Here is a 25,404-nt window from a genome sequence, read left to right as displayed (position 1 = left end):
CTGTCTGTAATGAGAATTTTTTTTTTTTCCTTAATCTCCTTTTCTAGCTTAGAGTAGCCTAAAAGAGAGTTACTCTTTTAGGCCCTTCAGTTTTTTCCTTTTTAAAAGTGAGATAGCATACTTTTTGGTCATCTCACACTCCCAGTGAGGCTTTCTCGGCCTCCCTTTCTCTGTTTCCTCCCTTCCCTTCCTGCTGGCAGAAGTGTGGATTGTGGAGAGCCTCATGACCCATGACTCATTTCTAGGTTGCCTGGCTACAGGGTGACAATTCTGCCCAGCGTCTGGCTGCTGTGAACATGTCTGATGTCTGATATCTGGAGATTTCTCTGGATCTTCCATGGACAATGTTTTGAGAACCCCTTGTTAGGATGAAACACTGAGGTGCTGTTTTGCCTTATGATATTAAAAAAAAGACACGATGCAGCTAGTGAGGAGTTTTATTGGCTACAAAATAGATGCACAATGATGAGAATCTGAAGGCTGCAGTAGGAAAGTAGAGCTTTACACCCATAAAATCACACTTTGATTCGAAAAGTGCAATATATTAAGAGCATTATGAGAAGTCTGGTGAGATTGTAGAATGTTACAGAAAAAAATAATACAAGTTTCTGAGTCTGATAACTCCAAAGATATCTTTTAGAACTCATTGGTGTCTGGGCAAGGACTTTCCTTGGGGGAAAATAGATTTTACAATAGGCAGAAACTTTCACTGGTTTCATGCATGCTTTTGTATCTCATTCACTTGACAAAGAACTAATCTTCCGTTGACGGTCTCCTGGGTTATGGCCTTGATCTTTGGAGTTGCAGACACTGAGAAAAAGAGCACGGAAGATGTCACTGCCATGCTTCCTCCACCATCTGAACTGTACTCATTTTCAGTTCCCTGCTGTCAGCCCCTGAAGGCTCTCAGTGCCTTCCAAAACGACCACTAAGCAATATGGCGGGCTCTGCTGCAGGCAAAAGGGATTTCCCCAAGGAGGGATTTTCTCCCACTCTCCAGGAAATGAGGGTCTCTGAACAGTGTCACCTTCTGGAGGTGAAGCCTTCATCATAGGTGTGCCTCATATGGAACCTAGTCTCTGACCACAAGCACTTGAGGAGTTCTTTCTCTGCCTGTGGGCTTTGTAGCGCTGCACAGATTCCTTGAGCTTACAGAGCACTTAGTGCTATTCAGGGTACCTCATTTTAAGGTCTAGAAAGCATGCCACATGAGGAATGGGTGAGAAGCCAGGGATGCTTACTGTGGCAGTTTTCAAATATATAACTTATTTGAATAAGTGCCTGTTGAAACATCAATAAACCAATTCTAGACCACAGGGAAGAATTGAAATCATTAATAAAATTACAAGGGAGAATTTTGTTAAATTAAAACCTCTCCAATGGGGCCAGCCCATCAAGTATGGGTTCCCCATCCTAGGATATGTGTGAAGGGAGGCTCAAAGACCCTTGTCTTATTTTGTAGATGGGTAGCAGTTAGACCAGCTGTTCTGTGATGATTACTCCAACTGATTCTTTGAATCTCCAGTGCCTTAGTATAGATCTATCGCAAACTAATCAGAAAGTGCCACTTGTCGCAGACTACAGCCTCCTGGAACTTTTCTGTGAGATATTAAAGGTAATCTGAGAAAGCATGTTTCCAGGTCAAAGGTGTTTGGGAATACTGGGTGAAACAAAGTTAAACTTTTGTTGTTTCTTCCTCTTTCTTGTTCCTTTTCCCCTTCAGAGCAGTACCTGTTCCATCTTTAACATACTGAACGGCACAACAGGACTGTTCAAGAAGAGGATCATGGCACACAGTATTTCTAACCTCATCTGGCCATAGAACACAGTGTTCATAATTCACTATTCAAATCTCATGGAACACGAGTGTTCAACAGAATCATCTGAGAAATGACATGAAATCTTTGCCTCTTAATTTTCTAGGGGTTTAGTAAACTGACTAACCGATTCCATTACTTAATAGAGACATAATACTATTAATTATCATTTTAATCTTTTTTACCGCTTGCTTTTATATATATTAAGGATGATAATGGGAGCTTACATCATTTTGTATTAGCTAATTTGTTAACTGAAAATTCCTGTTTGGGAGTGAAATAAATTTTGAACCCAAGACATTTGGGAGTACACTAAGGATTATGACTACTACAACATGGATAACCATGCTAATTTCTTAAAAATAGAGATTCAAACAATGAAGGAAATTCTTTTACCTTTCATGCTCGACTTTGATTCTTCCATCGTCCTATAAAAGTGATAAAGGTTAAAGCTCACTTTAGTATTAGCAACGATCATAACAACTTCTCAGGATGGACTAACTTCCTTTGCTTGCTTGTAAATCCTCAACTCTTTAATGAGGATAATTGTCTAAGCTTAGTAGTCTCACGGTCATAGGTTCATGGGAGAGCCGGACAGGATGCAGAAGCCATTGGGTACTGCCTCCTGCTAACCCTGGAGTCAGGGGAAGTCCACAAACCATAGCCTCTTTTCAGCCAGCTGCAAGCTTGGTTTCCTCTAGGATGCCTGCCAGGGTCAGGTCTCAAGCCTGAGACCCCTGAGCTTCTCAGGCTGTTCAGAGTTTGGTCCGGCGATGTTTTATTTATGTATTTTTATAAAACTTCTATCCCTTCCTTTCAGGTCATAGAATATACATGTCCTTTACATGGCCAGCTGTTGTTATTTCCTGGGGTGGCCAGAAATATCAGATTGAAAGTCTAGACATCTGTATCTCTTATGCATCTTTTTTTTTTTTGGCTAGTGGACTAACACATTCCCCCTGCCTTCTTTTTTTTGGAGCCAAAATTGGGTGCATTCCTACTGGGAAACACGATGGCCAAAACCTTTTGAATTGTTTCCTTCTAGAGACCTTAACTCTTCTGACTGCAAATCTTAGTGTCCTGTGAGTATTAGTTGATTAATTACACTTGCTGCTTAGTGAAATCCAACTGACTATAGGTATCTTCTGGAGAAGCTCAACACAACTTTTCTTTTTCTAGAGTGACTCTTGCTAACAGAACCCAAAGATGCACACATATACCCACAGGAGCTGGATGCCTCTTGCATGCTCCTGTCATGCCAGCCTTTGCCTTACCCTTCGCTCTCTCCCTCCAGGAGCCGTCGGTACGTGGTGATTTCCTTCTCCAGGTGGGTTTTGATGCCCAGCAGCACTTGGTATTCATTGTTCTGCCGCTCCAGGTCGTGGCGTAGCTGCATCAGTTCCTCCTCGTAGTGGGAGATGATCTCTTGCATGTCCTGGAGCTTGGAGGAGTACCGAGACTGGGTCTCAGATAACATGTTTTCCAAAGCAGATTTCTGAAAGAGGAAATGATCTTGTGTTAATTAACTGATGGCTTGATTGAGTCAATAACAGGTGACTGTTGAGTACTTAGCAGATGCTGACCAGTTGGCTAGGTGTCTTGGTAGCTGCTGAGGATACCAAGGTGAGAAGTAGGCTGACTTACAGGTTTGGGACTTGGGCAGTCAGGAGTTGAGTGATGCTGGGACTTCTGAAGTCCATTGCTTTGCTGTGAACTGTTCTTTAACTCCTTACATTTTATCTTTGACCAGATTGAAAACTCCCAAAGAGCGACAGCAACTGGGACTGCTATCTCTTTGTATCTTCGGAGAAGGGTCTCAATTAGGGATGCCAGATAAAATAGAGAACGTCTAGTTAAATTTGAATTTCAGATGAGCAATGAGTAATTTTTTAGTGTAACTATGTCCAAAATATTGCTCCACCTGCATATACTAAAAAAAAAAATTGTTTTTTTATTTGAAATTCCAACTAAACTGAGTGTCCTATATTTTAATTTGGTAAATCTGGCATCCCTAGTCTCAAGCAATGCTTTTTGATTATGATGATGGTAAAAAAGAAATGTCATTTTTTGAGGAAATTCTAACAGCTGCCAAATGAAGTTTCTGAACTAGAATATGGAGCACTGAGTTCAAGGCCCAGTTCTGTTTGCATGTAACACCTGCTTTTCTGAAGTGCATAATTTTAACCTTAAAGAGAATCTCATAACTGTGCTGAATACTCTCCCTTTATCGTGGCTGCTAATTTTCAGGGGGGCCGTTCATGCTCCCTGGTGGTTAGAGCACATTTCCCTGGTCGGCCACTCTCCTACTCTCCCAGGGGGTTATTTTGTTCCCTCTCCTCTGGCCTTCCCATCCTTCCTCTAAATCCATGGCCTTGCTTCCTAATTTCATTGATGAAACGAAAGCAATCGGGAGAGACCGCCCACTGCTCCCGCCATTGCTCCCACGCACATGCTTGAATCTGCGTGCGGGTGCTGGCTTCCTTGTGTTCTTTTGCCTGAGCTGTCTGTGCTCCAGTCATCTCGGCAGTTGCCGGCCTCCTTGCATCATCAGTGTTCTCCTCTCTACTGGATTATTCCCACCAGCTTTCAAATAGAATAATTCCTCCTACCTTAAAATGTATCTTTCTTAAACCCATATCTGCCTTCAGCTATCGTCCAATTTCTCTGCTCTCCTTCAGCTACAGCAAAGCTCCTCAAAGAGTGGTCTGTACCTGCTGTTCCTCTTGAACGCCCTCCAAGGTAGCCTACAAAGTCCTGCACAGTCTGGCTCTGTTGGGACCCCACGGCCTCACCCTCTCTTGCTCCCTCTTCCCCTCTCTTCCCCTCCTCTTCTGTCCTTTCTTCTTCCCGTCGTTCATTCACTGCAGCCACATGGACTTCCCTGCTGCTTCTCCAACTCATCAGACACACTTGGGCCTTGTCGCTTTTGCACTTGCTGTTCCTTCCTCCTGGAACACATCCCATCACCACATCAAGCACCTCCTCACCTCTTTGCTCACTGCCACTCTAACAGGAAAACCTTTCCTGACCGCCTTGTTTAAGATAGCAGCTTTTCACCCTGGTGCGTCTGCCCTCCTCCTCTGCTTCATCTCTGTAGCAATTTTCTCCATCTAACATATGCATTTTGATGATTTGCACATTTAGTATCTGTCACTTCTACTAGAATATAAACTCCTTCGTTAAAAGATCCTCAGTGCTAAGAATTGGTGTCAGATAGTAGAATGCATGAAAATGGGTATACATGCCTCGTCTGTTTCACAGGGCCATTGTGAAATACTGTATGTTAAAATGTTTTGAAAGCTGCAAGACACTATAATTATTTTTGTACTCATGATCTCTACAGTGCACATTTGCAGTGTCTGTTCACCATCACGGATGCATAAAACACAGCGGTCATTTACCCAAGTGCACCTGCCACGTAAATGAACAAATCATTGCTTCTCAAGACTGAGGGTAGAATCGCACTTGGCAGTTATAAGGATGAATGATTAGAAGACTCAGTAGGGTATACTGGGAATCAAATGATAGACCTTCATACATTTTGAATGCTTATGACACATGCTAAGCATTTTTCTAAACTGTGAAGATGATAGAAATGACTTGGACACAAGAACTTAAGAGTTTTCTGGGTGATAAGACACATACCTAAATGAATAGGGCAGTGCTTTGGAGTGAGCCAGGCCTGGATCTGCCACCTACCATGTTGGCACTGGAATTTCTCTATATCAGGGTTTGAGGGGGGTAGCCTGGTTGTAAGTGGAGAGGGCACTGATAGAAATTATGAGGGTCTAGAATCCCCCCTCCTCCAAGTAAATCACATGGTTTCACCACCAGTCACTTACTAGCTGTGTGACCTTGGCCAATTTATTTTACTGTTGGAGTTTTGGTTTCCTCATCTCTAAAATGGGGACACTAAGACCTATCTGGAAAAGTTGCTGTAAGGATTAATGACATTTAATATCATGAACTACTTAGCACAACGCCTGGCACCATCTGGACACTCAATACATGGTAGCCCTTTATTATGTTTCTCATCATAAACAATTTGGATGGAAAGTGGAAAGTGAGAGGTGTGCCAAGGGAGCTGAGGGTCAGGGCCTGGGAGAGAGGTCTCAGAAGGCTTCATGGAGGAGGTAGTGTGGGACCCAGCATTTTCCCAGCCTCGACTCACCGTGCTGTACTGTGCCTGCAGGTCAATCTCCAGGGCCTGGAACGTGCGCTTCAGCTCGTGGATGTCACCTTGTCTGCTCTGCACGGCAGCTGGACTGGCTGCCTCCTGGGACATGGCTGCAGACTGTAGGACCAAGCAAGGCAAAGGCATCAGCATTGGGACCTCATGGAAATGCAACCTTTGGGAAGTTTGTGCATCTTTCTTTTACCTGTTCTTTATACCAAGTGTCCAAGTCTCGATGCTTCTTCTTTATTATAAGCTCATATTCCTGTCTCATATCCTCCAGGACCTTAATCAGATCTTCCTTGGGACCTGTATCCACCTTCACATTGACACTGAAGTCCCTTGGCACATGATGCTTCTCCATTTCCTGTTTAATAACAGAGAAAGGAAATGAACTGGGTTTGATAATCTGAAGGCTGGATTGCCATGTTGATTGGCAGTGGTCAATGGATCTTTTAAACATTCTGATTATGTGGTTGCTCCACTGTGGCTGGTTTGGTTTCTCAAATGTTACTTGTTGATGATAAAACATTGTATACTTTTATCTCTAATAATTTTATAAACTAAAGAATATCTTTGAGACCAACCTGACCAGCATGGTGAAACCCCATCTTTACTAAAAATACAAAAAATTAGCTGGGTGTGGTGGTGCATGCCTGTAATCCCAGCTACTTGGGAGGCTGAGGCAGGAGAATCCCTTGAACTTGGCAGGTGGAGGCTGCAGTGAGCTGAGATTGCGCCACTGCACTCCAGCCTGGGTGACAGAGTGAGACCTATCTCAAAAAAAAAAAAAAAAAAAAAAAAAAAAAAAATCATAAGGCAGGTAATTAAATAGCCTCCATGATTACTGACTTGATCCGTGGTTGAAAATATTTCAGAAAGAATTATGCTTCCATAGTGTGTAAAGTCCTGTTCGGCAGATGTGGATTGCTGAAGTGACAACATAGTTAGGCAGCAGAACCTTCCAGGCTATAGGCTAAAGCTTTCGGGAAGCCGTTCAAGAGGCAAACGGCAGAAAGAAGGGGTAGAGGCTTTCAAAATCTCAATGCCTTGTGACCCTGTGGGGCTGACGCCCATAGGATTTCATGAAAACCAAGCAGCCACAGGAAAGATTTAATTAACAATTATTGTCTAACCAGCTATTCAGAAACTGGGCTCTTTGATGTTCAGAAGCAATTTTGTTTTCCTACCATGGGAACTGTTTTTCTATCATTTTATCAGAGTCTCGAGGACTTGTGGTGGATGGTAACTCTAAAAGTCAGTTAAATGCTTCTGGAAATTAGGATTCTTTAGTTTTGTCCCACATCATACTTGTCTTGGTTGGTAGCAGACTCTTTTCATTATATTGTCCCCTAATTTGCTGAACATTGGGCCAATGATGGAAGTCCAGTCTCACACATTGATTCTTATAGTAACATATTAACAAGCACATCTAGGTAAACATTGTGTGTTAACAAAACTGTTGACCAATTCATCATTAATTATGATTGCATTTTGGTTGTTGTATTTGACATGTGAGTAGCTAACCTTGAAATGAGAAACTTTAGATATTTGTATGTTTTTCTAATGACTATTTAGGGCGAAGGACAAGGGGATTGGCATCCAGGTGGTGGTTTCTTCTGTAGCTGTCGAATCAGCCTGAGATGTTCATGCTAAGAGCTGTGTTCATTACCAGGAGTTCCTGGGGAGTCCTACCTGTTCATGGCGCTTCTTCATGAGAATGAGCTCCTTCCTCATTCCCTCCACCTCCTGTTCTAGATCTGTTGTGACAATGGTCAGGTTGTCTAAGGTCCTTCGGAGGCCCTCGACTTCAATTTCCAAGTCTCTCTTAAAGGAGTGTTCATTTTCATACCTTTGATGAGAAGGAAGAGAAGAGTGCACCCGTTTGTTGGAAGGTCATGGTTTTTGAAAGGATTCATTTTCATTTAGAAGTGAATCTTTTACTTGTTAGGTTTAAAGACAGATGATGAATACATATAGGATGTCTTTTGTATGTCAGTTTCATGCTACACTTTTCCATGATGGTGACTCAATGCCAACTTTTAAATTGAGCAGGGAGAACAGGATAATAAACAGTCACATACCCATCACCTATATTTAGCAACCGTGAATGTTTTGCCATATTTACTTTGCCTATTTCATTGCTGAAGTATTTCAAAGCAGATTATAGACGTGATGACATTTTAAGACTAAATACTTCAGGATGCATCTTTTAAGAAAAATATATTTTAAAATAAACAGGCTGGGCACGGTGGCTCATGCCTGTAATCCCAGTACTTTGGGAGGCTGAGGCGGGCAGATCATGAGGCCAAGAGATTGAGACCGTCCTGGCCAACATGGTGAAACGCTGTCTCTACTAAAAATATAAAAATTAGCTGGGCGTGGTGGCGCACACCTGTAGTCCCAGCTACTTGGGAGGCTGAGGCAGGAGAATTGCTTGAACCTGAGAGGCGGAGGTTGCAGTGAGCCAAGATCGCGCCACTACACTCCAGCCTGTCTCAAAAATAAATAAATAAATAAATAAGTAAATAAATAAAATAAACATAACACTACACCTAAACATTAATAACAACCCTTTAATATCATCTAATTCTTGATTCATATTCAAATTTCCCCATACTATAACATGTGCTTTATATCTGGTTTGTTTAAACTAAGGTTCATTCAAGTAACACACAGTGCATTTGCTGTTGCTATGCCTTTTCATATAAGATTTTAGTTCCAGGTAATGGCAAGACAAGTTTTCCTTTTTTTTTTTTGAGACAGAGTCTCACTCTGTTGCCAGGCTGGAGTGCAGTGGCGCGATTTCGGCTCACTGCAACGTCCATCTCCTGGGTTCAAGTGATTCTCCTGCCTCAGCCTCCTGAGCAGCTGGGACTACAGGCATGCGCCACCATGCCCAGCTAATTTTTGTATTTTAGTAGAGATGGGGTTTCACCATGTTGGCCAGGATGGTCTCGATCTCTTAACCTCGTGATCCGTCTGCCTTGGCCTCCCAAAGTGCTGGGATTACAGGTGTGAGCCACCGCGCCCGGCCGAATTTTTCTTTTGTAAAGCAAACAAACAAAAACCCAAACAACACTGTGAAGAAGGAACTTACTTGAGGTTGAAGTCATCCACTGCCATCCTGGCATTGTCAATGAGAAGGATAATCTGAGCATTGGTCATCTTACCATCCACTATCTGTAAAACATGCACAAAAGGTTATCTTGCTTGGACACACCCACACATGACCACTGCATGTCTGTCCTTTAGCTTCCTGAATATTTGACTTGTTAGTACAGACCACTTCTTGTTCTGGCAGTGGAACAATGAATGACCGAGTCAGTAAATGCTTAGTGAGCACATACTAGGTGCAAAGCAGAATGATTTTAAAGTAAGAATATGATCTGCAGTCAGTGTTACTGCCTTTCTTCTTTTTACATGGAGTTTTGACAGGCTTGGACTGATGCAACTGCTGAAACAATGATATAGGAAGGGGAAGGACAGTAATTATTCAAAATGCCTTCTAACTTTTTAGGTTATGGACATGTCATAGCATTTTGCTTAATTAAGCTCATCCACAGCTGAAGATGTTTAAAGGACTTTAGGTTCTGATCCTTTTCTTATTGTGTTTGGTTGGTGAAAAAGTGATTTTTGCCATTACTTTTAATTAGTTCAGCCCTCCAAAAGTACAAAAATTATTATTTTAGATGAACATAATTCTTACTTGTGATAGCATTCATGTTTCTAATCAGTGTTACTGAGCAAAGCTAACACTAATATTCAATGTATTTTGTAATAGTCATCACAGAACACAATTTTTTTTTTTTGCCCGAAGTTACTATAGCCATACACATAACTTGTAGATGTGTTTATGTCATTGCAACTTACTCTGGGACGAGAATGCTCTCATTGTAGCTATTAAAATATTAACTGAAATAATTCCTTACCATCTAAGGAACATGCCTAATAAGTTTTAGTAGTGGTAAGGCCTCCAGTTAAAGACTTTCACTAGATGTTCGTATAATTTTTTTTAACTTTAAAAATAAAAATATTATTGAAAGCACTGACTCGAGCAATCGTGTATACATTTATGATTTATAAACACTTGTAGATACGTTATAGTCAGAGAAATGGCTCACATTCAATGTATGTCACTGTCTTTAGGGTAGAAGACGTCTCGTTGTCAAAAGTGTAATAATGCTTTTACACCAAGTGTTGTGCTGGACTAGAAACCTGGAGGTTTTTTTTTGGTTCTGGCTCTGTTCTTGATAATCCAAGTGGATGCATCAGGCTGCATCACTCTATTCTCCAGGCCTCAGTTTCATCCGTTGTCAAATAAAGAGTCTGCACTAGAGACAGAGGACCTTAGAGGTCTTAGGTCTAAATTTCTGTAATTTCGTTGGAGTCAGAGAATCCTGGGTAACTCCCATTATATTTATATAGCTCATTCCTTTATTTAGAAAGCATTTTCTTAGGACAAAGTTACACTTCAATACAAAGGCACCTTTTAAAAATCTTGTCCTGTTTAAAGCTCCACTGATCCCATGGAATTTGGTATCATGAATGCACAATAGCAGGATTTAGAGATGGCACAAATGCTGGGTCTGGAACGCAAGGAGCAGGGCCTGGGATCCTGCTCCACACTTACTGGCTGGGTGAACTTGGCTGAGTCTCAGTTTCTTCATCCATAAAATAGCAATAGTAATAGTTACTTCATCAAAGAGTTATGAGAATTAGAAGAGAGTATGTCAAATAATGTCAAATAGCATATTCTTGGCATATTATAGACAGTGAAAAATTGGTCGAAACTGAATTAGTCCAGAAAAAAGTAAAAAAATACACTTTTCTTTTTAAAAATCTAGCACTTTTGTAGAGTCACTGACTACACTGCGAGCATCTCCAGGTTCTATATGCTGAGATGCCTGCTCAGACTTTTTCTGTTCATGGTGGGACATAGCCAGCTGGCTGCTTCTGCCTCATTCTTTTTCCCCTTGTGGGATTCCAAGTGGTACTATGGCCTCTTCCCTTGCTATAAAAAAGGATACTTTTAGTTATTTACTGTTCTCCTCTCCACAGTGCTGCTTAGGGGCATTCTTACCAATACTTCTCCCTCCAGACCAATTATTCTTTGCATTACGTAAGCTCATGCAAAATGAAAAGTAGCTCTATCCCAAAGAGCCTGGGCACCATTGTGGGGTAACCCTTACTTGTGCACTGAGGTTTTCTACTTCTATTTGACACATACTATGAGGTGTTAACCTACATCCAGAGAATCAGAAAATCAAAAATACTGTCTATGGGCTTATTTAGCTTTTCTGAGTTAAATTGGTAATTTATCCGTTGCAAAGTCCACCTCAAGTGTCTGATTTCCCCAGCTATCATTCTCATAGCACTCAAATGTGAATTCTGAAATATACTTGATATAGAGCACATTCCAGATTCTCCTGAAGGCCCTGAGTTAATTCTTTTTTTTTTTTTTTGAGACGGAGTCTCGCTCTGTCGCCCAGGCTGGAGTGCAGTGGCGCAATCTCGGCTCACTGCAAGCTCCGCCTCCCGGGTTCACGCCATTCTCCTGCCTCAGCCTCCTGAGTAGCTGGGACTACAGGCGCCCGCCACTGCGCCCGGCTAATTTTTTTCTATTTTTTAGTAGAGACGGGGTTTCACCATGGTCTCGATCTCCTGACCTTGTGATCCGCCCGCCTCGGCCTCCCAAAGTGCTGGGATTACAGGCGTGAGCCACCGCGCTTTTAAAAGCAAGTTGGTATATTCGTGCAACATTGTTGCTTCAGGATGTTTGATCTCCTACCAGGGAGAGGAAATAGAATATTTGACTGTAAACCAAAATGCCAAATATAGTCCGACTGAGAATCATTCAAGGTGTTTTATTTATGATACTCCTGTGACTATGTCCAATTCTGGATTTCAAAAGGATTGAATTAATTTTTAAACTCAACTTCTTACCAACTTTTTGAGTGACATTTAATACACTTAAAGTGAGGGTTCGGGAGAGCTGTATCCACTCAGAGCATTTCACCAAGATCCAGGAAGCATAAGCCTCAGGTAACTGTGGGACCTCCTTGCACCTCTGTTTTCTCATCTTCAAATGAGGGAGTTTGGGGTAGATAGACAATCTCAACTTTAAAGCGTTGCTTTCTTCAAATGTAGAGAAAACAGTGTTAGACGTAAAAATCCAGAAAAGAATGAAATTCAAAGCCAAAGAAGTTTCCTATTTAATCTCAGAACCCAGAATTCCAGGTCTTCTGAAGGGTGGGCAGGTTGCTCCCCAACCCCAAATTGCACCTACTTACTTTTCTCAGTTCTGTTCCAAAGGATTTAGACAACAATTAGGTCTCTGTCTCCTTATCTATAAATTGAGAATAAAAATACCTGCCCCACACAGTTGTGAGGATTAAATGAGATAATGTGTATGAAATATGTGTTGTGTGGTTAATGAGGCAAGTATAATGCATTATCTTTATTCATACTAAGTGTCATTTTTTTGTATGAGGTGGGTTGGGCAGCACCACACTGTAGTGAAATTTATGGGACTACTGGAAACAGACCTGAGTTAGAATCCCACCTCTGCTTCTTGCTGATGGCTTTGGATGGCTATTTCAGGTTTTTCTAAGTTTCCATTTCCTTACAGGGTTCTTGCAGAATCAAATAAAATAATATGGAACATTTCCATCATTGCAGAATGCTCTTGGGTGGTGTTGATATGTGTATTAAATATTCAGCAGGATGCCTATGTTCATAGTAAGTGCTCAATAAACATTTCCCTCCCTTTCCTCCTTTTTTTTTTTGGTTAAATCTCTTCTGCTAGCTCGTAAATTATTTGACCGGTTCTAACCTTGTATTTCTTTTGGGAGTCATGGTCTCCCTTTGCTCTCCATTTGCAAAAGTCTTCAATTCCTCCTTTCTACAACCAAAGCAACTTTACTAAACAAAAAAACATGATGAGGACTGTTGAGTCACCCTGTTTTTTTTTTTCATAAAGGCAACCATGCACTATATAGTTAAGGTAATTACAGTCAGTTATTAGGTTGATTATTCAATAATTAGGGTTCATTACAAGGACAGATTTATATTATCTTCACTGGTCCTTCCTACATTCAAGCAAGGATGACTGAGCGTTGTGAAATGATATGGTATAAATATTGGAAACTTGTGATACTCTTTCTAGGGGAGGTTAAATCATGGTCTTACAGAGAATTTTCTGGGATTGCTTTATATAAGAGGGGAGTTAGATAGCTTTAAAAAATAACCTATAAGATGATTGGATTCCTTCTACTTCTAGCTAATGTTGTGAGACATCCCGGAAGGTGTGTGCTTCGTTTTTTTGGGGATTGGTTACGGAGTTAGTTTTTTTTGAAGAGGGTCTTTATAGCCACCCCAACTCTCAGGTTCTAAAAATTATGCTCATTTTATTATTATTGTTTCTAGTGGTATGCCATTCTCAGAACTGTGAGCAACTTTATCTTCAACCAACCCACAAGCGGAAATGTCTAGGGATGTCATGGTGACCTATGGGCTGGGGTGGTGACAGCTTTTAGGTGTAATGTTCAAAATAGTCTAACAGCCTTTTGTCGACGGATAACCACATTGTTCAAAAAAATTTGAGGTGGAGCAGAACTGAGGTAATGAGAAGGTAAACACTCTCTTATCCCTGGTGCACTGAGCATGCAGCACGAATACTGGCCCTTATCATTTCTATGACATCGTTGCGTCATAAGTGACACTAAACAGCAGCTGGTTGCCTCACATTTTAAAGATGTTTTTGGTGTGTGAGAAATCAGGTAGTCTCATTTTCGAAACAGTCTGCAGCACTTCTGTCATTTTTGCTGCCTTCTTTTGCTACATTATCCAGGGACAGAAGATTAATTATACAGAACAGACGATTCCAACTCCAAATTTAAGGTATACTAAGAAAACATCCCCCAAAACCTTTGTGCACCATTACTTCAAGCGCTGTTGCCATTTTCCTGGAAATTGTCTTCTGGACTGATTACTCCTCCCGAGGGTTCCCAGGCAAAGCAGCCCCACCTGGAGCTCCCGGGTTACCCAGTCTCTTACCTGCTCCTGCAGGTGTGTGATGTTTTCCTCATACTGGGAATAATCTTTCTTACTGCCAGGATCTCTCTGCTGGTGCCACTTCAGGATGCGGCTTTCCAGCTTCATGTTGGCCTCCTCCAGGGCGCGAACCTTCTCCAGGTAGGAGGCCAGGCGGTCGTTGAGATTCTGCAGGGTGGCCTTCCCATTTCCGCCTAGGAGGGGGCTGCTTCTTCCAGAACCCCAAGACCCTCCAGCGGGTGGGCAGCTCCGCGTGGTGAAGGACAGGGAGATGCGGGTTCCCCCTGCACCGCCGTGGACGGTGGGAGCCCTGGGGAAGCTCCTGGGCCGGCCCCAGCCATCTCCGGTGCCGTGGAAGGAGGCCGAGGGGGTCTGGCTGAAGCTGCGTGTGGAGTTCATGGTCCCATCTGTGTTTGGGATGGGGCTGGGCTCTGTTGCACTCCCTGGTGCCGCAGAACTGAGCCGCCCCAGACCGCCCTGGATGGTTTTATGGCCTTTGCTGTGGGAGTTCCCTTCTCTGACAATTGTACCGACAAGATCGTATCATTGTGCAACCTGTGTTTCCTCTTGGTCAATCCCACAGTGCCCCGGGCCTTCGCACACTGTTGTTGTTTAGAGCCACATCAGTGTGACAGTTTGCTTCCTCCCTTCCCCTGGTAACCGGAGGTGTGGCGCACGACATCAGGCGGGTGTTAGGCTCAGGTATCTTTCTAATCTTGCTGGGAAGTTTTTCCATTGTTCATTTACCTGGAAAGGGTTAGGTTAAAGTACACCCAAAAGAAAGCATATTCGTTGTAGTATAGATTTCCTTAAAAAACAAACAAACAAACAAAAACGCAAAAAAACAGACATTAAACAACAGAGACACACACACGTTTTTCCACCCCCAGTAAGCTCCACCTCTAAAGGGAGGGTGAGTGAGCCTGAGAAGGGAGAGCCAGCTCAGAACAGGATCTCGGGTCCTGGAATAAAGGCCGCTGTGCTGAGGCAGTTGAGAAGATGGTGAATATCTGATGCCTCTGTGACAGTCACTGTTTGAAGGAAAGTACTTTCAAAGGACTCGCTCTTAAGAACAAACCCTCAATTATAGATATAATTAATTAATGAATGACCGAACCTTCCACTTCCAGGGTGCCTTTCATCCCAGCACACCTCAAAACCAAACAACCCTGGCCTGCGCTCAGGACTTCCCCTGGCCCTGGGGGAGGAATGCAGCCGTTGTGGGCAGCCCCGGACCCTGGCTGAGCCTGCCACGGCTGGGTTCTGTGTGTCTGTGACCTGCAGAGGGACGATGGAAAATAGGAAACCTGCCATAGGCTGTCAAATGTGGTTGATGAATCTTATATTTCATCTGCCAAGGTAAAGGTTAGGAATGAATAAAGAAGCAGTCTGGGGGCGGGAGCCACGTGCTAGTTACTGGCAGCTAGATTTAAAGGGGACTTACAAATAAAAATACCAGCACAGGAAGGGCTTCTAGCCTGTCTAGTTCCAAGCCACTAATCAGACAGATGAGGAAAGCTGAGGCCTGTGGTGGTGGGGAGGTTAGTGGCAGAGCTGGGGCTAGAGTCTTTCTCTACATAGCACTGTTATCTGGGGTTGAATCTTGGCAGGTCCTGTACCACACTTCTCTTTCATAAGAATTGGACTTGCCAGTTGATGTAGCTCTTTTATATTTTTTATTGAATCCTAACAACTCTTTATGTAGCCAGGCAAGGGTTGTTGTCTTCATTTTGCAGACAAAGAATCAAGGTCTCACAGGGGTGAATGATCCGGAGATGATTTGCATGTGCAGTGTAATTGAGCACATGAATTCATAGGTGACACTGCCCGTGTCTGTGCTGTCCTCCCTGCTTGGAAAGTCACCCACCCCACCTCCTCTATAGTTCAAGGGGCTACCTCCTTCAACAACCATTTTCTGAATTCTCCTGCATGAGTTGGGTGACCCTCTAGGAGGAACTGCCTCTTCCACATGCCGAGGTCCTCCGGAGGGGCGGACACCTTGGCATCCCACTTCATGGTGGAAGCTGGGAGCCCCCAGCCAGGTCCAGCCACCTCCTGTGCCTGGGATGAAGTCCACCCCATTCTTTCACCCCATTATACTGCATTTGTCACACCCCTCTGAGACCGCAGGCTTCTTGAAAGCAGAGTTGATGTCTTCCATTTTTGAGCACCGAAGTCTGCCTTCTTGGTGGCATTTTGCAAATGTGCGTTAACTCAATCATAAACTTTTAGAGTCAGGGTTTTAACACAGGTCCCCTGGTGCCATCACCTTCTGCTCCTTTTAGGACTGTGGGTTATAAAACTAGAAAGTCGGAAAACGCCTCTCCTGGGTATGGATTAACCACCCACGAAGGCCAATCCTTTCCAATTACAAATAAAGTCACCCAAAAGCGCACCAGCTTTTCCCCTCCCAGTCTTACAACAAACCCTTATCAGGGAAGAGGCTCTGAATATTTTTTATTTCACTGTGCACGAGCTGGAAAAATGAGCCTCCAAGCCTCAGGGAAACTTGGGGAGTGCTTAGAAAGAGTGCCTACAGTCACTTACATCTCAGATATGAGAAAAAGAGAAAAGAGACACGTGATAAAAATAGAGCAAATGAGGGAACTAGAGAGACTTGTTTGGTGAGTGGTGGCAAGCAGTGTTCTGTGGATGTGGACGGTTCCTGGTCATCAAAGTTACGGTCAGCTCTGGTTCCTGTTCACCTGGACCCAGCCTTACCAAGGAAGAAAACATTTACTGTTAGCATGTGCAAGGGCTGGGCTGCACTGCCTTTCTCTAAATTCTCTCACCAGAATCTACAATGGAATGAATGCTTCTCTACTCATTTCAGGCATGTCTGAGTGGCAGTGACTTATCAACCCCATAAATTTGGCCACTATCTCATTTTATGTCCGTGTGTGGGAGTTTTGATTTATAGGAGTTATCCTTGAGCAAAAGTTTTCTTGTATCATAGCAGGACCAGGGCAGGGAAAAACTGGTGGTGAGATCTGAGAGCACTGGGGAGAAATAGTCTCTTCCAGTACTGTTATATGATGGTTTCCCATAACTTTTTTTTTTTTTTTTTTTTTTTTTCTCGAGATGTAGTCTTGCTTTGTTACCCAGGCTGGAGTGCAATGGCACAATCTTGGCTCACTGCAATCTCCAACTGCTGGGTTCTAGCGATTCTTCTGCCTCGGCCTCCCGAGTAGCTAGGATTACAGGTGTGCACCAACATACCCAGCTCATTTTTTGTGCTTTTAGTAGAGATGGGGTTTCACCATGTTAGCCAGGCTGGTCTCGAACTCTTGACCTCATGATCTGCCCATCTCGGCCTCCCAAAGTGCTGTGATTACAGGCATGAGCCACCGTGCCTAGCCGATTATCCATAACTACTTCTTCTTCTTCTTTTTTTTTTTTTTTTTTTTTTGAGACGGAGTCTCGCCCTGTGGCCCAGGCTGGAATGCAGTGACACGATCCTGGCTCACTGCAAGCTCCACCTCCCGGGTTCAAACAATTCTTCTGCCTCAGCCTCCCGAGTAGCTGGGACCATAGGCATGTGCCACCACGCCCAACTAATTTCCGTAGTTTTTAGTAGAGACGGAGTTTTACCATGTTGGCCAGGCTGATCTTGAACTTCCGACCTTGTTATCCACCCGCCTCGGCCTCTGAAAGTGCTGGGATTACAGGTGTGAACCACTGCACCCAGCCCTGATTTTCCATAACTTCTGATGTGTAGAGTTCCATTGGATTTTTAAAAGAAATGATGCTTTTTTGGGGTAAAAATGATACATGCTTATTATACAAAATCAAGTGATACATGATAATACAGGAAAAAATATTTTAAAATTCTACCACACACACACAACCTTTGGTGACATTTGGTGAACGTCCTTTCAGATACTCTGTGTATGCATTGGAAGACGAAAGAATGGCTAGAATAATTGGAAAAATGGGCTCATATGACTTACTCCATTTTGGAAAAGCTTAAGTCAATTGACAAATTTTAATTGGCAAATAAGGAACTAAAATGAATTCACTTTAGTGACATAGTTTTTCTAGAATTTAAAAACGTTCATCACATTCTTTTAAATTTTACATTTTTAAGAAGGGTACAATGTCCTGTAAATGCCAGTATTTGTGGAATCGCAGGACTGGAAAGAAGAGCAACACTGAGCCACTGGTTGCAGATTTTTGCTCTTAGGGAGGACAAGGGCAGAGTGCTGAGGTTGTGTTTGAACTGTTCTTAAAGAACTCGAGGGATGGAGCCTCCAACTGCTTCCTCAGTAAATGGCCAACGTCTGCTGATCCTTTTGGTTCATAAGCATTTCACTTGCAATAGGTTTCATGATTTCTTTTGGTTTTCTGTAGCGTTCAGTTGTTCAGAATCAAAATCATTCTCCTTTGCATAATTTTCTGGCTGAACCATTTGTAGTCTTCACGTTTGATTCATCTTTCTGGTGACAGCATTGTGGTCTCTGAAAGGGAGTGGGTATTTTATAAGAGCTCAGCTGGTGAGTGAATGCGTGGAGTTGCATGCAAGTGTGTTGGGGTCAGAAGGGAGCCCTGTCAGAAGGTAGCTGTCATTAACTGGGTACACAGTCTGTTTGTGAGCCTTTTCAAGACAACCATTTCATCAGCGAAGCATTTTATAGGCACCCGATCTTTACAGTAGAGAAGAATGGCCAAAATGACTCTCGAATACATTTTTACTACACCTGACATTTCAGAACAGATGAGTAGCAGGTCTTCAGGCAAAATTGCTATGCTATTATCCTATGAGTTGGAAGGTTACATAAGAAGGTTAGACATTTATAGAAATAAAACATGCCCATTAAAAAGTGGGCAAAGGACATGAACAGACACTATATACAGATACTATTTGCAAGCGAATCTTAAGTTGGCTGTTGTTTTCTTCCTCATTTGAAATACTGTATTGAAGGCTTCGTAACTCACATCTTCTCTCTGTTGGCACCTTTTTCCTAGACAAATAGAAATATGAGAAAATGGTCTGAGGATCATGCTGTAACAAAGTGTTTTATATCCGCCTTACTTGACCACTCATGCTTAAGCCCTTGTAGCATCTTATTCATTGGGAAAACGTTCCCAGCTGAAAACAATCAATCCCGTGCTTCAATTGCAGGTGCAATTTTAAACATGAAATTCAACAGATAAACTTTAAGAAGTTAGTAAAATCTCTAAAACTATATGCAAAAATTTCTCTGCAAGTTTATATGCTTACTTTTCTGAGGAAACTGTTGTTTTTAAAAATTTCAATTAGGCCGGGCGTGGTGGCTCATGCCTGTAATCCCAGCACTTTGGGAGGCCGAAGCGGGTGGATCAATCACTTGAACTCAGGAGTTCAAGACCAGCTTGGCCAACATGGTGAAACCCTATCTCTACTAAAAATACAAAAAAATTAGCCGGATGTGGTGGCATGCACCTGTAATCCCAGCTACTCTGGAGGCTGAGGCAGGAGAATCACTTGAACCCAGGAGGCAGAGGTTGAAGTGAGCCGAGATTGCACCATTGCACTACAACCTGGGTGACAAGAGTGAATGTCCATCTCAAAAATAATTTTTTAAAATTAATTATTATTTTTTGAGACAGGGTCTCACTTTGTTGCCTGAGCTGTTGGCAGTGGTGCAAGCATGGCTCACTGCAGCCTCAACCTCCTGGCTCAAGTGATCTTTCTGCCTCCACCTCCCCAGTAGCTGGGACTATAGGCATGCACCACCACACCAGACAAATTCTTTTTAAAAATGTTTTGTAAAGAGGAGGTCTTGCTACGTTGCTCAGGCTGGTCTCAAACTCCTGGGCTCAAGCAATTCTCCTATCTTGGCATCTTGAAGTGGTAAGATTAAAGGCATGAGCCACTTCACCTGGTCTCATTAACTTTTCAAAGGAATATATAAGTTTAAAAAGTCAGGATCCAGTGATGTAAAACTTTAGTTTCCTTCCCTGTTGCCACTGAGCTCCTTTTTCTCCATTTCTCCTCCTCCTCCCCTCCCTCCTTCTTCTCCTTCTTCTTCCTCTTCCTCCTCCACCTCCTCCTCTTCTCCTTCTCCTTTTCCTCCTCCTTCTCCTTCTTTTCTTCTCATCCTTTTCTTTCTCCTCCTCCTTTCTCTCTTCCCACTCCTCTTCCTTCTCCTCCTCCTCCTCCTCCTCCTCCTCCTCCTCCTCCTCCTCCTCCTCCTCTTCTTCTTCTTCTTCTTCTTCTTCTTCCTCCTCCTCCTCCTCCTCCTCCTCCTCCTCCTCCTCCTCCTCTCTTCTTCTTCTTCTTCTTCCTCTTCTTCCTTTTTTTACTTTGGCATAGAGACAATGCTTTAGGTTCACTAAAGTTTTTGCAGTTGTGGGATATTGATTAAAACACCTGCTCATTTAAGTGGTTGGCTATATTTAAAATGTTTTTGTTGCTTTTTTTCTCCTACCCCCAAACTGTGCATTTCATCTCTAATTTCATTATTGGTTGAATACCACAGCCACAAATCATTTGACTTAAAATCCTCTAACTTAGTTATTAATTTTATTGAAGATTTCCTTTAGAGGTACTCTGGTTTTATTAATAGACTAATATGACAGAATTCCTACTTAAAAATTATTTTAAATTTTTATTTTAATAGTTTTTGGGAAACAGGTGGTTTTTGATTACGTTAATAAGTTTTTGGTTTGCAGATGATGCAATCTTTTTTTTAAAATTATTATTTTTTAAGTTCTGGGGTACATATGCAGGATGTGCAGGTTTGTTACTTAGGTAAACATGTGCCATAGTGGTTTGCTGCACCTATCAACCCATCACCTAGATATTAAGCCCAGCATGCAATAGCTCTTTTCCCTAATGCTCTCCCCACCCACCCTCCCCTAAAAGGCTTCTGTGTATGTTGTTCCCCTTCCTGTGTCCAAGTGTTCTCATTGTTCTGTTCTCACTTATAGGTGATAACATGCAGTGTTTGGTTTTCTGTTCCTGTGTTAGTTTGCTGAGGATAATGGCTTCCAGCTTCATCCATGTCCTTTCAAAGGACATGATGTTGTTCCTTTTTATGGCTGTATAATATTCCATGATGTATATGTACCACATTTTCTTTATCCAATATATTATTGATGGGCATTTGGGTTGATTCCATGTATTTGCTATTGTGAGTAGTGCTGTAATGAACATACATGTGCATATATCTTTATAATAGAATGATTTAATATTTTTTGGCATGCCGCCAGGCCTGTTGGGATGATACCCAGTAGTGGGTTTGCTGGGTCAAATGGTCTTTCCAGTTCTAAATCTTTGAGGAATTGCCACACTGTCTACCACAATGGTTGAACTAATTTACATTCCCACCAACAATGTAAAAGCATGTCGATTTCTCCACAACCTCACCAGTATCTGTTGTTTCTTGGCTTTTTAATAATTGCCATTCTGATTGGTGTGAGATGGTATCTCATTGTGGTTTTGATTTGCATTTCCCTAATTATCACTGATGTTAAGCCTTTTTTCATATGATTGGGTCTTTAGTGGTGATTTCTGAGATTTTGGTGCACCCATCACCCGAACAGTGTACACTGTACCCAATGTGCAGTCTTTTATCCCTCATCCCCTCCCACTCCTACCTTTAAGGACACTTCAGCCTCTAGATCCAACAGTTTAGTTTTATTTTGTTTGGTCTTTCAGTATTCTGTCAAATGACACAACCTATTATGTGAGGGTCTGCTCTGTGGTGCTTAGGAGCAGTTACTGATCTTTATCTGTTTATACCTGGGAGCAGTTACTGATCTTTACCTGTTTATACCTGGAATTCAGAGTTACCAGTGCTCGGGAGACATAGCAATTTAGCACCATCATCAGTAAAGAAAACCTGGTTGTCAAGATCTTTTCACATGGCTGTGATGAAGTTATCATCATCTGAGTGGCATACTTATTATTCAGTACCTTGGTATAAGCCTGAGAAGAATGGGTTGGCCTAGCCCATCATACTGGGAGTTGACTCTCATTTACCATTATCTCCTTCAGAGAAGGAGGGCACCTCCTCCCTCCTTCCAGCTTCCTTTTCCAGTTGACACCAAACCTTTCTGAGGAGGCAAGTGATGTGTCAGCTAGATAACTTCTTTGAAAGGACTGCCAGAACACTCTGACTTAAGCCTGGTTTTAGAAAGATCCTTAAGTCCTTTTATACCGCCTCTGTGCAAAGGCCTGTTGAGGTGATTTCATTCACTTAGCATAACAGCAGGAAAAACAGATCCCCACTGATGGGTGGGAAGTGCTGCTGCAAAGCTGAAATGATTTCACTCTTCTTTTTCTCCTTATTATCATCTGAATCTGATGGACATGATAGGTAATCAAATAAATCCTTTACACAAAGACCGTTGTCATTAATGATCCTGGAATTAACCTGTGTGTTAGCTTTAGTCCTCACTGGGTGTTACTTTCTTTTGCCTTAGGAGGAGATGTTTTGAGTTAACTGTGGTGTTGGTTGCTGAAACATCATCTCATGCAATTTGCTGAAGTCTTGTCCTTATAGGTTTTACCTTTAGCCCAGTGTGGTTCATGTTGCGGCAGGGCAAGTGTATGCAAGACTGTCAGAAGGTCCTTGCTCCCAGCATTCTTCCCCACTTGACAGTTGTTGCCACCTGAAACTCAACCATGTATTTGTTTGGTTCACCCAAATATTGCTTCTCCCTTCCTTCCTTCCTTCCTTCCTTCCTTCCTTCCTTCCTTCCTTCCTTCCTTCCTTCCTTCCTTCCTTCCTTCCTTCCTTCTTTCTCTCTCTCTGTCTCTCTTTCTCTCTCTCTCTTTCTCTCTTTCTTTCTTTTTCTTTCTTTCTTTCCAGAGTCTTCATCTGTTGCCCAGACTGGAGTGCACTGGCATGATCTCAGCTCACTGCAGTCTCCGCCCCCCAGGTTCAAGCCTCTCAAGTAGCTGGGATTACAGGCGCCTGCCACCATGCCCTGCTATTTTTTGTATTTTTAGTTGAGATGGGGTTTCACCATGTTGGCCAGGCTGGTCTGGAACTCCTGACCTCGAATGATCTGCCTGGCTCAGCCTCCCAAAGTGTTGGGATTACAGGCACGAGCCACCGCATCGGGCCAATAATTGCTTCTTATTCAGAAACAAACCTTAATACATTGTTCACATAAAAAACACATTGTTTGCCTTTTCATTCATTGAACAAGTATTTATTGAATGCCTACCCTGCGTGGAGCAGAGAGGGAGAGGAGGAGAGCAGGGTGAGAGGACGCTGGTGACGCACAGGACACGGGGTCGTTCTGGGCTTTCTCAGCTCTGCTGAGTACTTTGATCTTTGACACAAGAGATGTGGAAAATGAAGACTTTAAGCAGGGGAGTACTGCACTGTGATCTTCGAAAAGATCACCCTAGCTGTCTTATGGAGAATGAATGAGGGTGAGAGTGAAGGGGTGGGGATGGCTAGGAAGAGACTGCCTCTGTCCAGAAGAGAGATGATGGGGAGGTTTGCTTATTAATTTTGATTGATTTAGTAAGATATTCAGGGATATTAGAGTAAGAGCACAGCATTAACTACTTTTCTGCCATGAGAAAGAAGACATAATAAAAGTCAACTTATTATTGACTTCTATGGCACCTGTGGAGTGTATATGCTGCATCTGTTATTCGAGAGGATTGTGTAATAGACACGGTGTCTATTATGGTACCTTAAACTGTATGTGTTTGATATGTATCCTATTCAGTGTGCTTTTAGACAGGAAGTAATCATATGTTTTGCCAAAATATTTTTTGTTCAAGGCTCTCAACTTGCTTTGTGGACAAGTAACTACCATGATGGACTTTTTCTTGTGGATGTAAGAACTAAGGCAGTGACAGGAGGAAGACTTGCCTAAGGTTGTGCAGTGAGTTAATGGCAAAGATGCCCTAGAGCCCAGTCCCTGCATAGCCACTGGTTCGTATTTCACCCATGTGCTTACAGAGACTTTACCCTCGTGTACAGTGTCTTCCCACATTTACTTCTAGGTTTCTCCCTTCTATCTGTGTGAACGCTGTTCTCATTACCTATTTTACTGCTCGTAGATTGCTAATCACGACTTGATTTTTAGTTTGCGACACAGGGTTTTCTTTCCCCTTCCCTCCTTTCTTTTGGTTTGGAATGTTTGCTTTTCAAAGCTCTATTATTCTAACTAAACCTTTTTTTTTTTTTTTTAAGTTTTGAAGATCTTCTTGATGGTGACCTTTTCTGCATTTTTGTTGCAGTTTGGACTAGTGGGAAGGATTTTGGGCTGGGGGGTTAAAGTCCATGCTCTGCTCTTAACCCACCCACCTAGCAACATTAACCCACTGGTCTCAAGGTTCTTACCATGAAAATGATTTTCCTTGTAGTTTACAGGGTTGTTGTGGGGGGCAAGTGAGTTAATGTACATACATAAACTTTGTAATCTATATGTAGTATATATACATTAGCTACGTAATAGGTATGTACTTTACATATACGAGCCACATAACTGGTATGTAACAAACATACTTGAACTATGTAATTTGCAAGCAATGTACACACGATACATGTAATCTGTATGTAATATACATACAGAAGCTATGTAATAGGTCTGTAGTGTACATATACGAACTTTGTAATCTGTAGAGTGCTGTGCACAGATGAGGGCAGGGGAGGAGAATGATTAAAAAACACCCCTATTCCACCCTGCAGTTAGGATCCCACAAGTCTGGCCAGAGGGGAGACCAATGAAGTTGTCAGGAAGTCACCAGCGCTAGATGAAAAAGTCTAGCCTAAAAGCGATAGTTCTGTCTCCAGATGAACTTAAGGAGAAACAGGAACTTCAGGAGTTTACATTTTATAAACTTAGTCCATGTAAAGGTCAGTCTAGATTTATGCTGATGAATACTCTGGTTACCAGCTTTAATTTAAGTTCACATCCCAATTCTGCCATTGCTACCCAATTCTTCAGTCTTTAATTTCCACAGCTGTGAACTGATTGATGGTGTTATTGTGGAAATGAAAGCAGATAATCCATGCATTATACATTAAAAAGTGGTACTGTTATGAAAATGTGTCTCTCTGTGTGTGTGTGTGTGTGTGTGTGTGTATGTGTGTGTGTTAGAATACTCTATTTTAGCTAGGTGAAATAACCCTATCTCTATGTTCTGGTTTTGGATACGTTTGCTGAGAAGTCATATATATTTTTATAGAGTGTTCTAAACTTACAGAATTTATTTTAATATGCTTTGTGGCTTTTAAAATCTCACTTTTCTATATAAATTATATCCTAAACATAGTCCTTAATTTTTTGTTTTGCTATATTTTATTCTTACTGTTATCATGTTATCTGTTTAAAGTTATTTATATTTTAGGGTGGGCACTCTTTCCACCCTAGCAGTAAACTATGAGTAACAATGTAACACAT

At 42.2% G+C, this 25,404-nt stretch overlaps 1 protein-coding gene and 1 long non-coding RNA gene across 3 annotated transcripts in view; one reads left to right on the top strand and one right to left on the bottom strand.

Annotated features, from left to right (window-relative positions):
• Positions 1–25,404, top strand: part of LOC103243476 (uncharacterized) — a 338,326-nt gene that overhangs the window by 107,507 nt on the left and 205,415 nt on the right. For both annotated transcript variants that reach the window (XR_012088911.1, XR_012088910.1), the window contains one exon: positions 6,010–6,175. This is a non-coding gene — a long non-coding RNA (uncharacterized lncRNA). The remainder of the gene's footprint in view (positions 1–6,009; positions 6,176–25,404) is intronic.
• KRT23 (keratin 23) lies at positions 420–15,337 on the bottom strand. Its single transcript, XM_008012762.3, has 8 exons — positions 14,050–15,337; positions 9,092–9,174; positions 7,687–7,843; positions 6,197–6,358; positions 5,989–6,111; positions 3,092–3,312; positions 2,214–2,245; positions 420–810 (listed from the first exon to the last, which is right to left on the bottom strand). The coding sequence occupies exons 1-8, from the start codon at positions 14,443–14,445 to the stop codon at positions 716–718; spliced, it is 1,269 nt and encodes a 422-aa protein (XP_008010953.2). The 5' UTR covers positions 14,446–15,337; the 3' UTR covers positions 420–715.

Source organism: Chlorocebus sabaeus, chromosome 16 (genome assembly GCF_047675955.1).
Source record: "Chlorocebus sabaeus isolate Y175 chromosome 16, mChlSab1.0.hap1, whole genome shotgun sequence".
Lineage (NCBI taxonomy): Eukaryota > Metazoa > Chordata > Mammalia > Primates > Cercopithecidae > Chlorocebus > Chlorocebus sabaeus.
The sequence above is the reverse complement of the archived record's forward strand: the minus strand, read 5'-3'. Positions and strand labels throughout refer to the sequence as shown.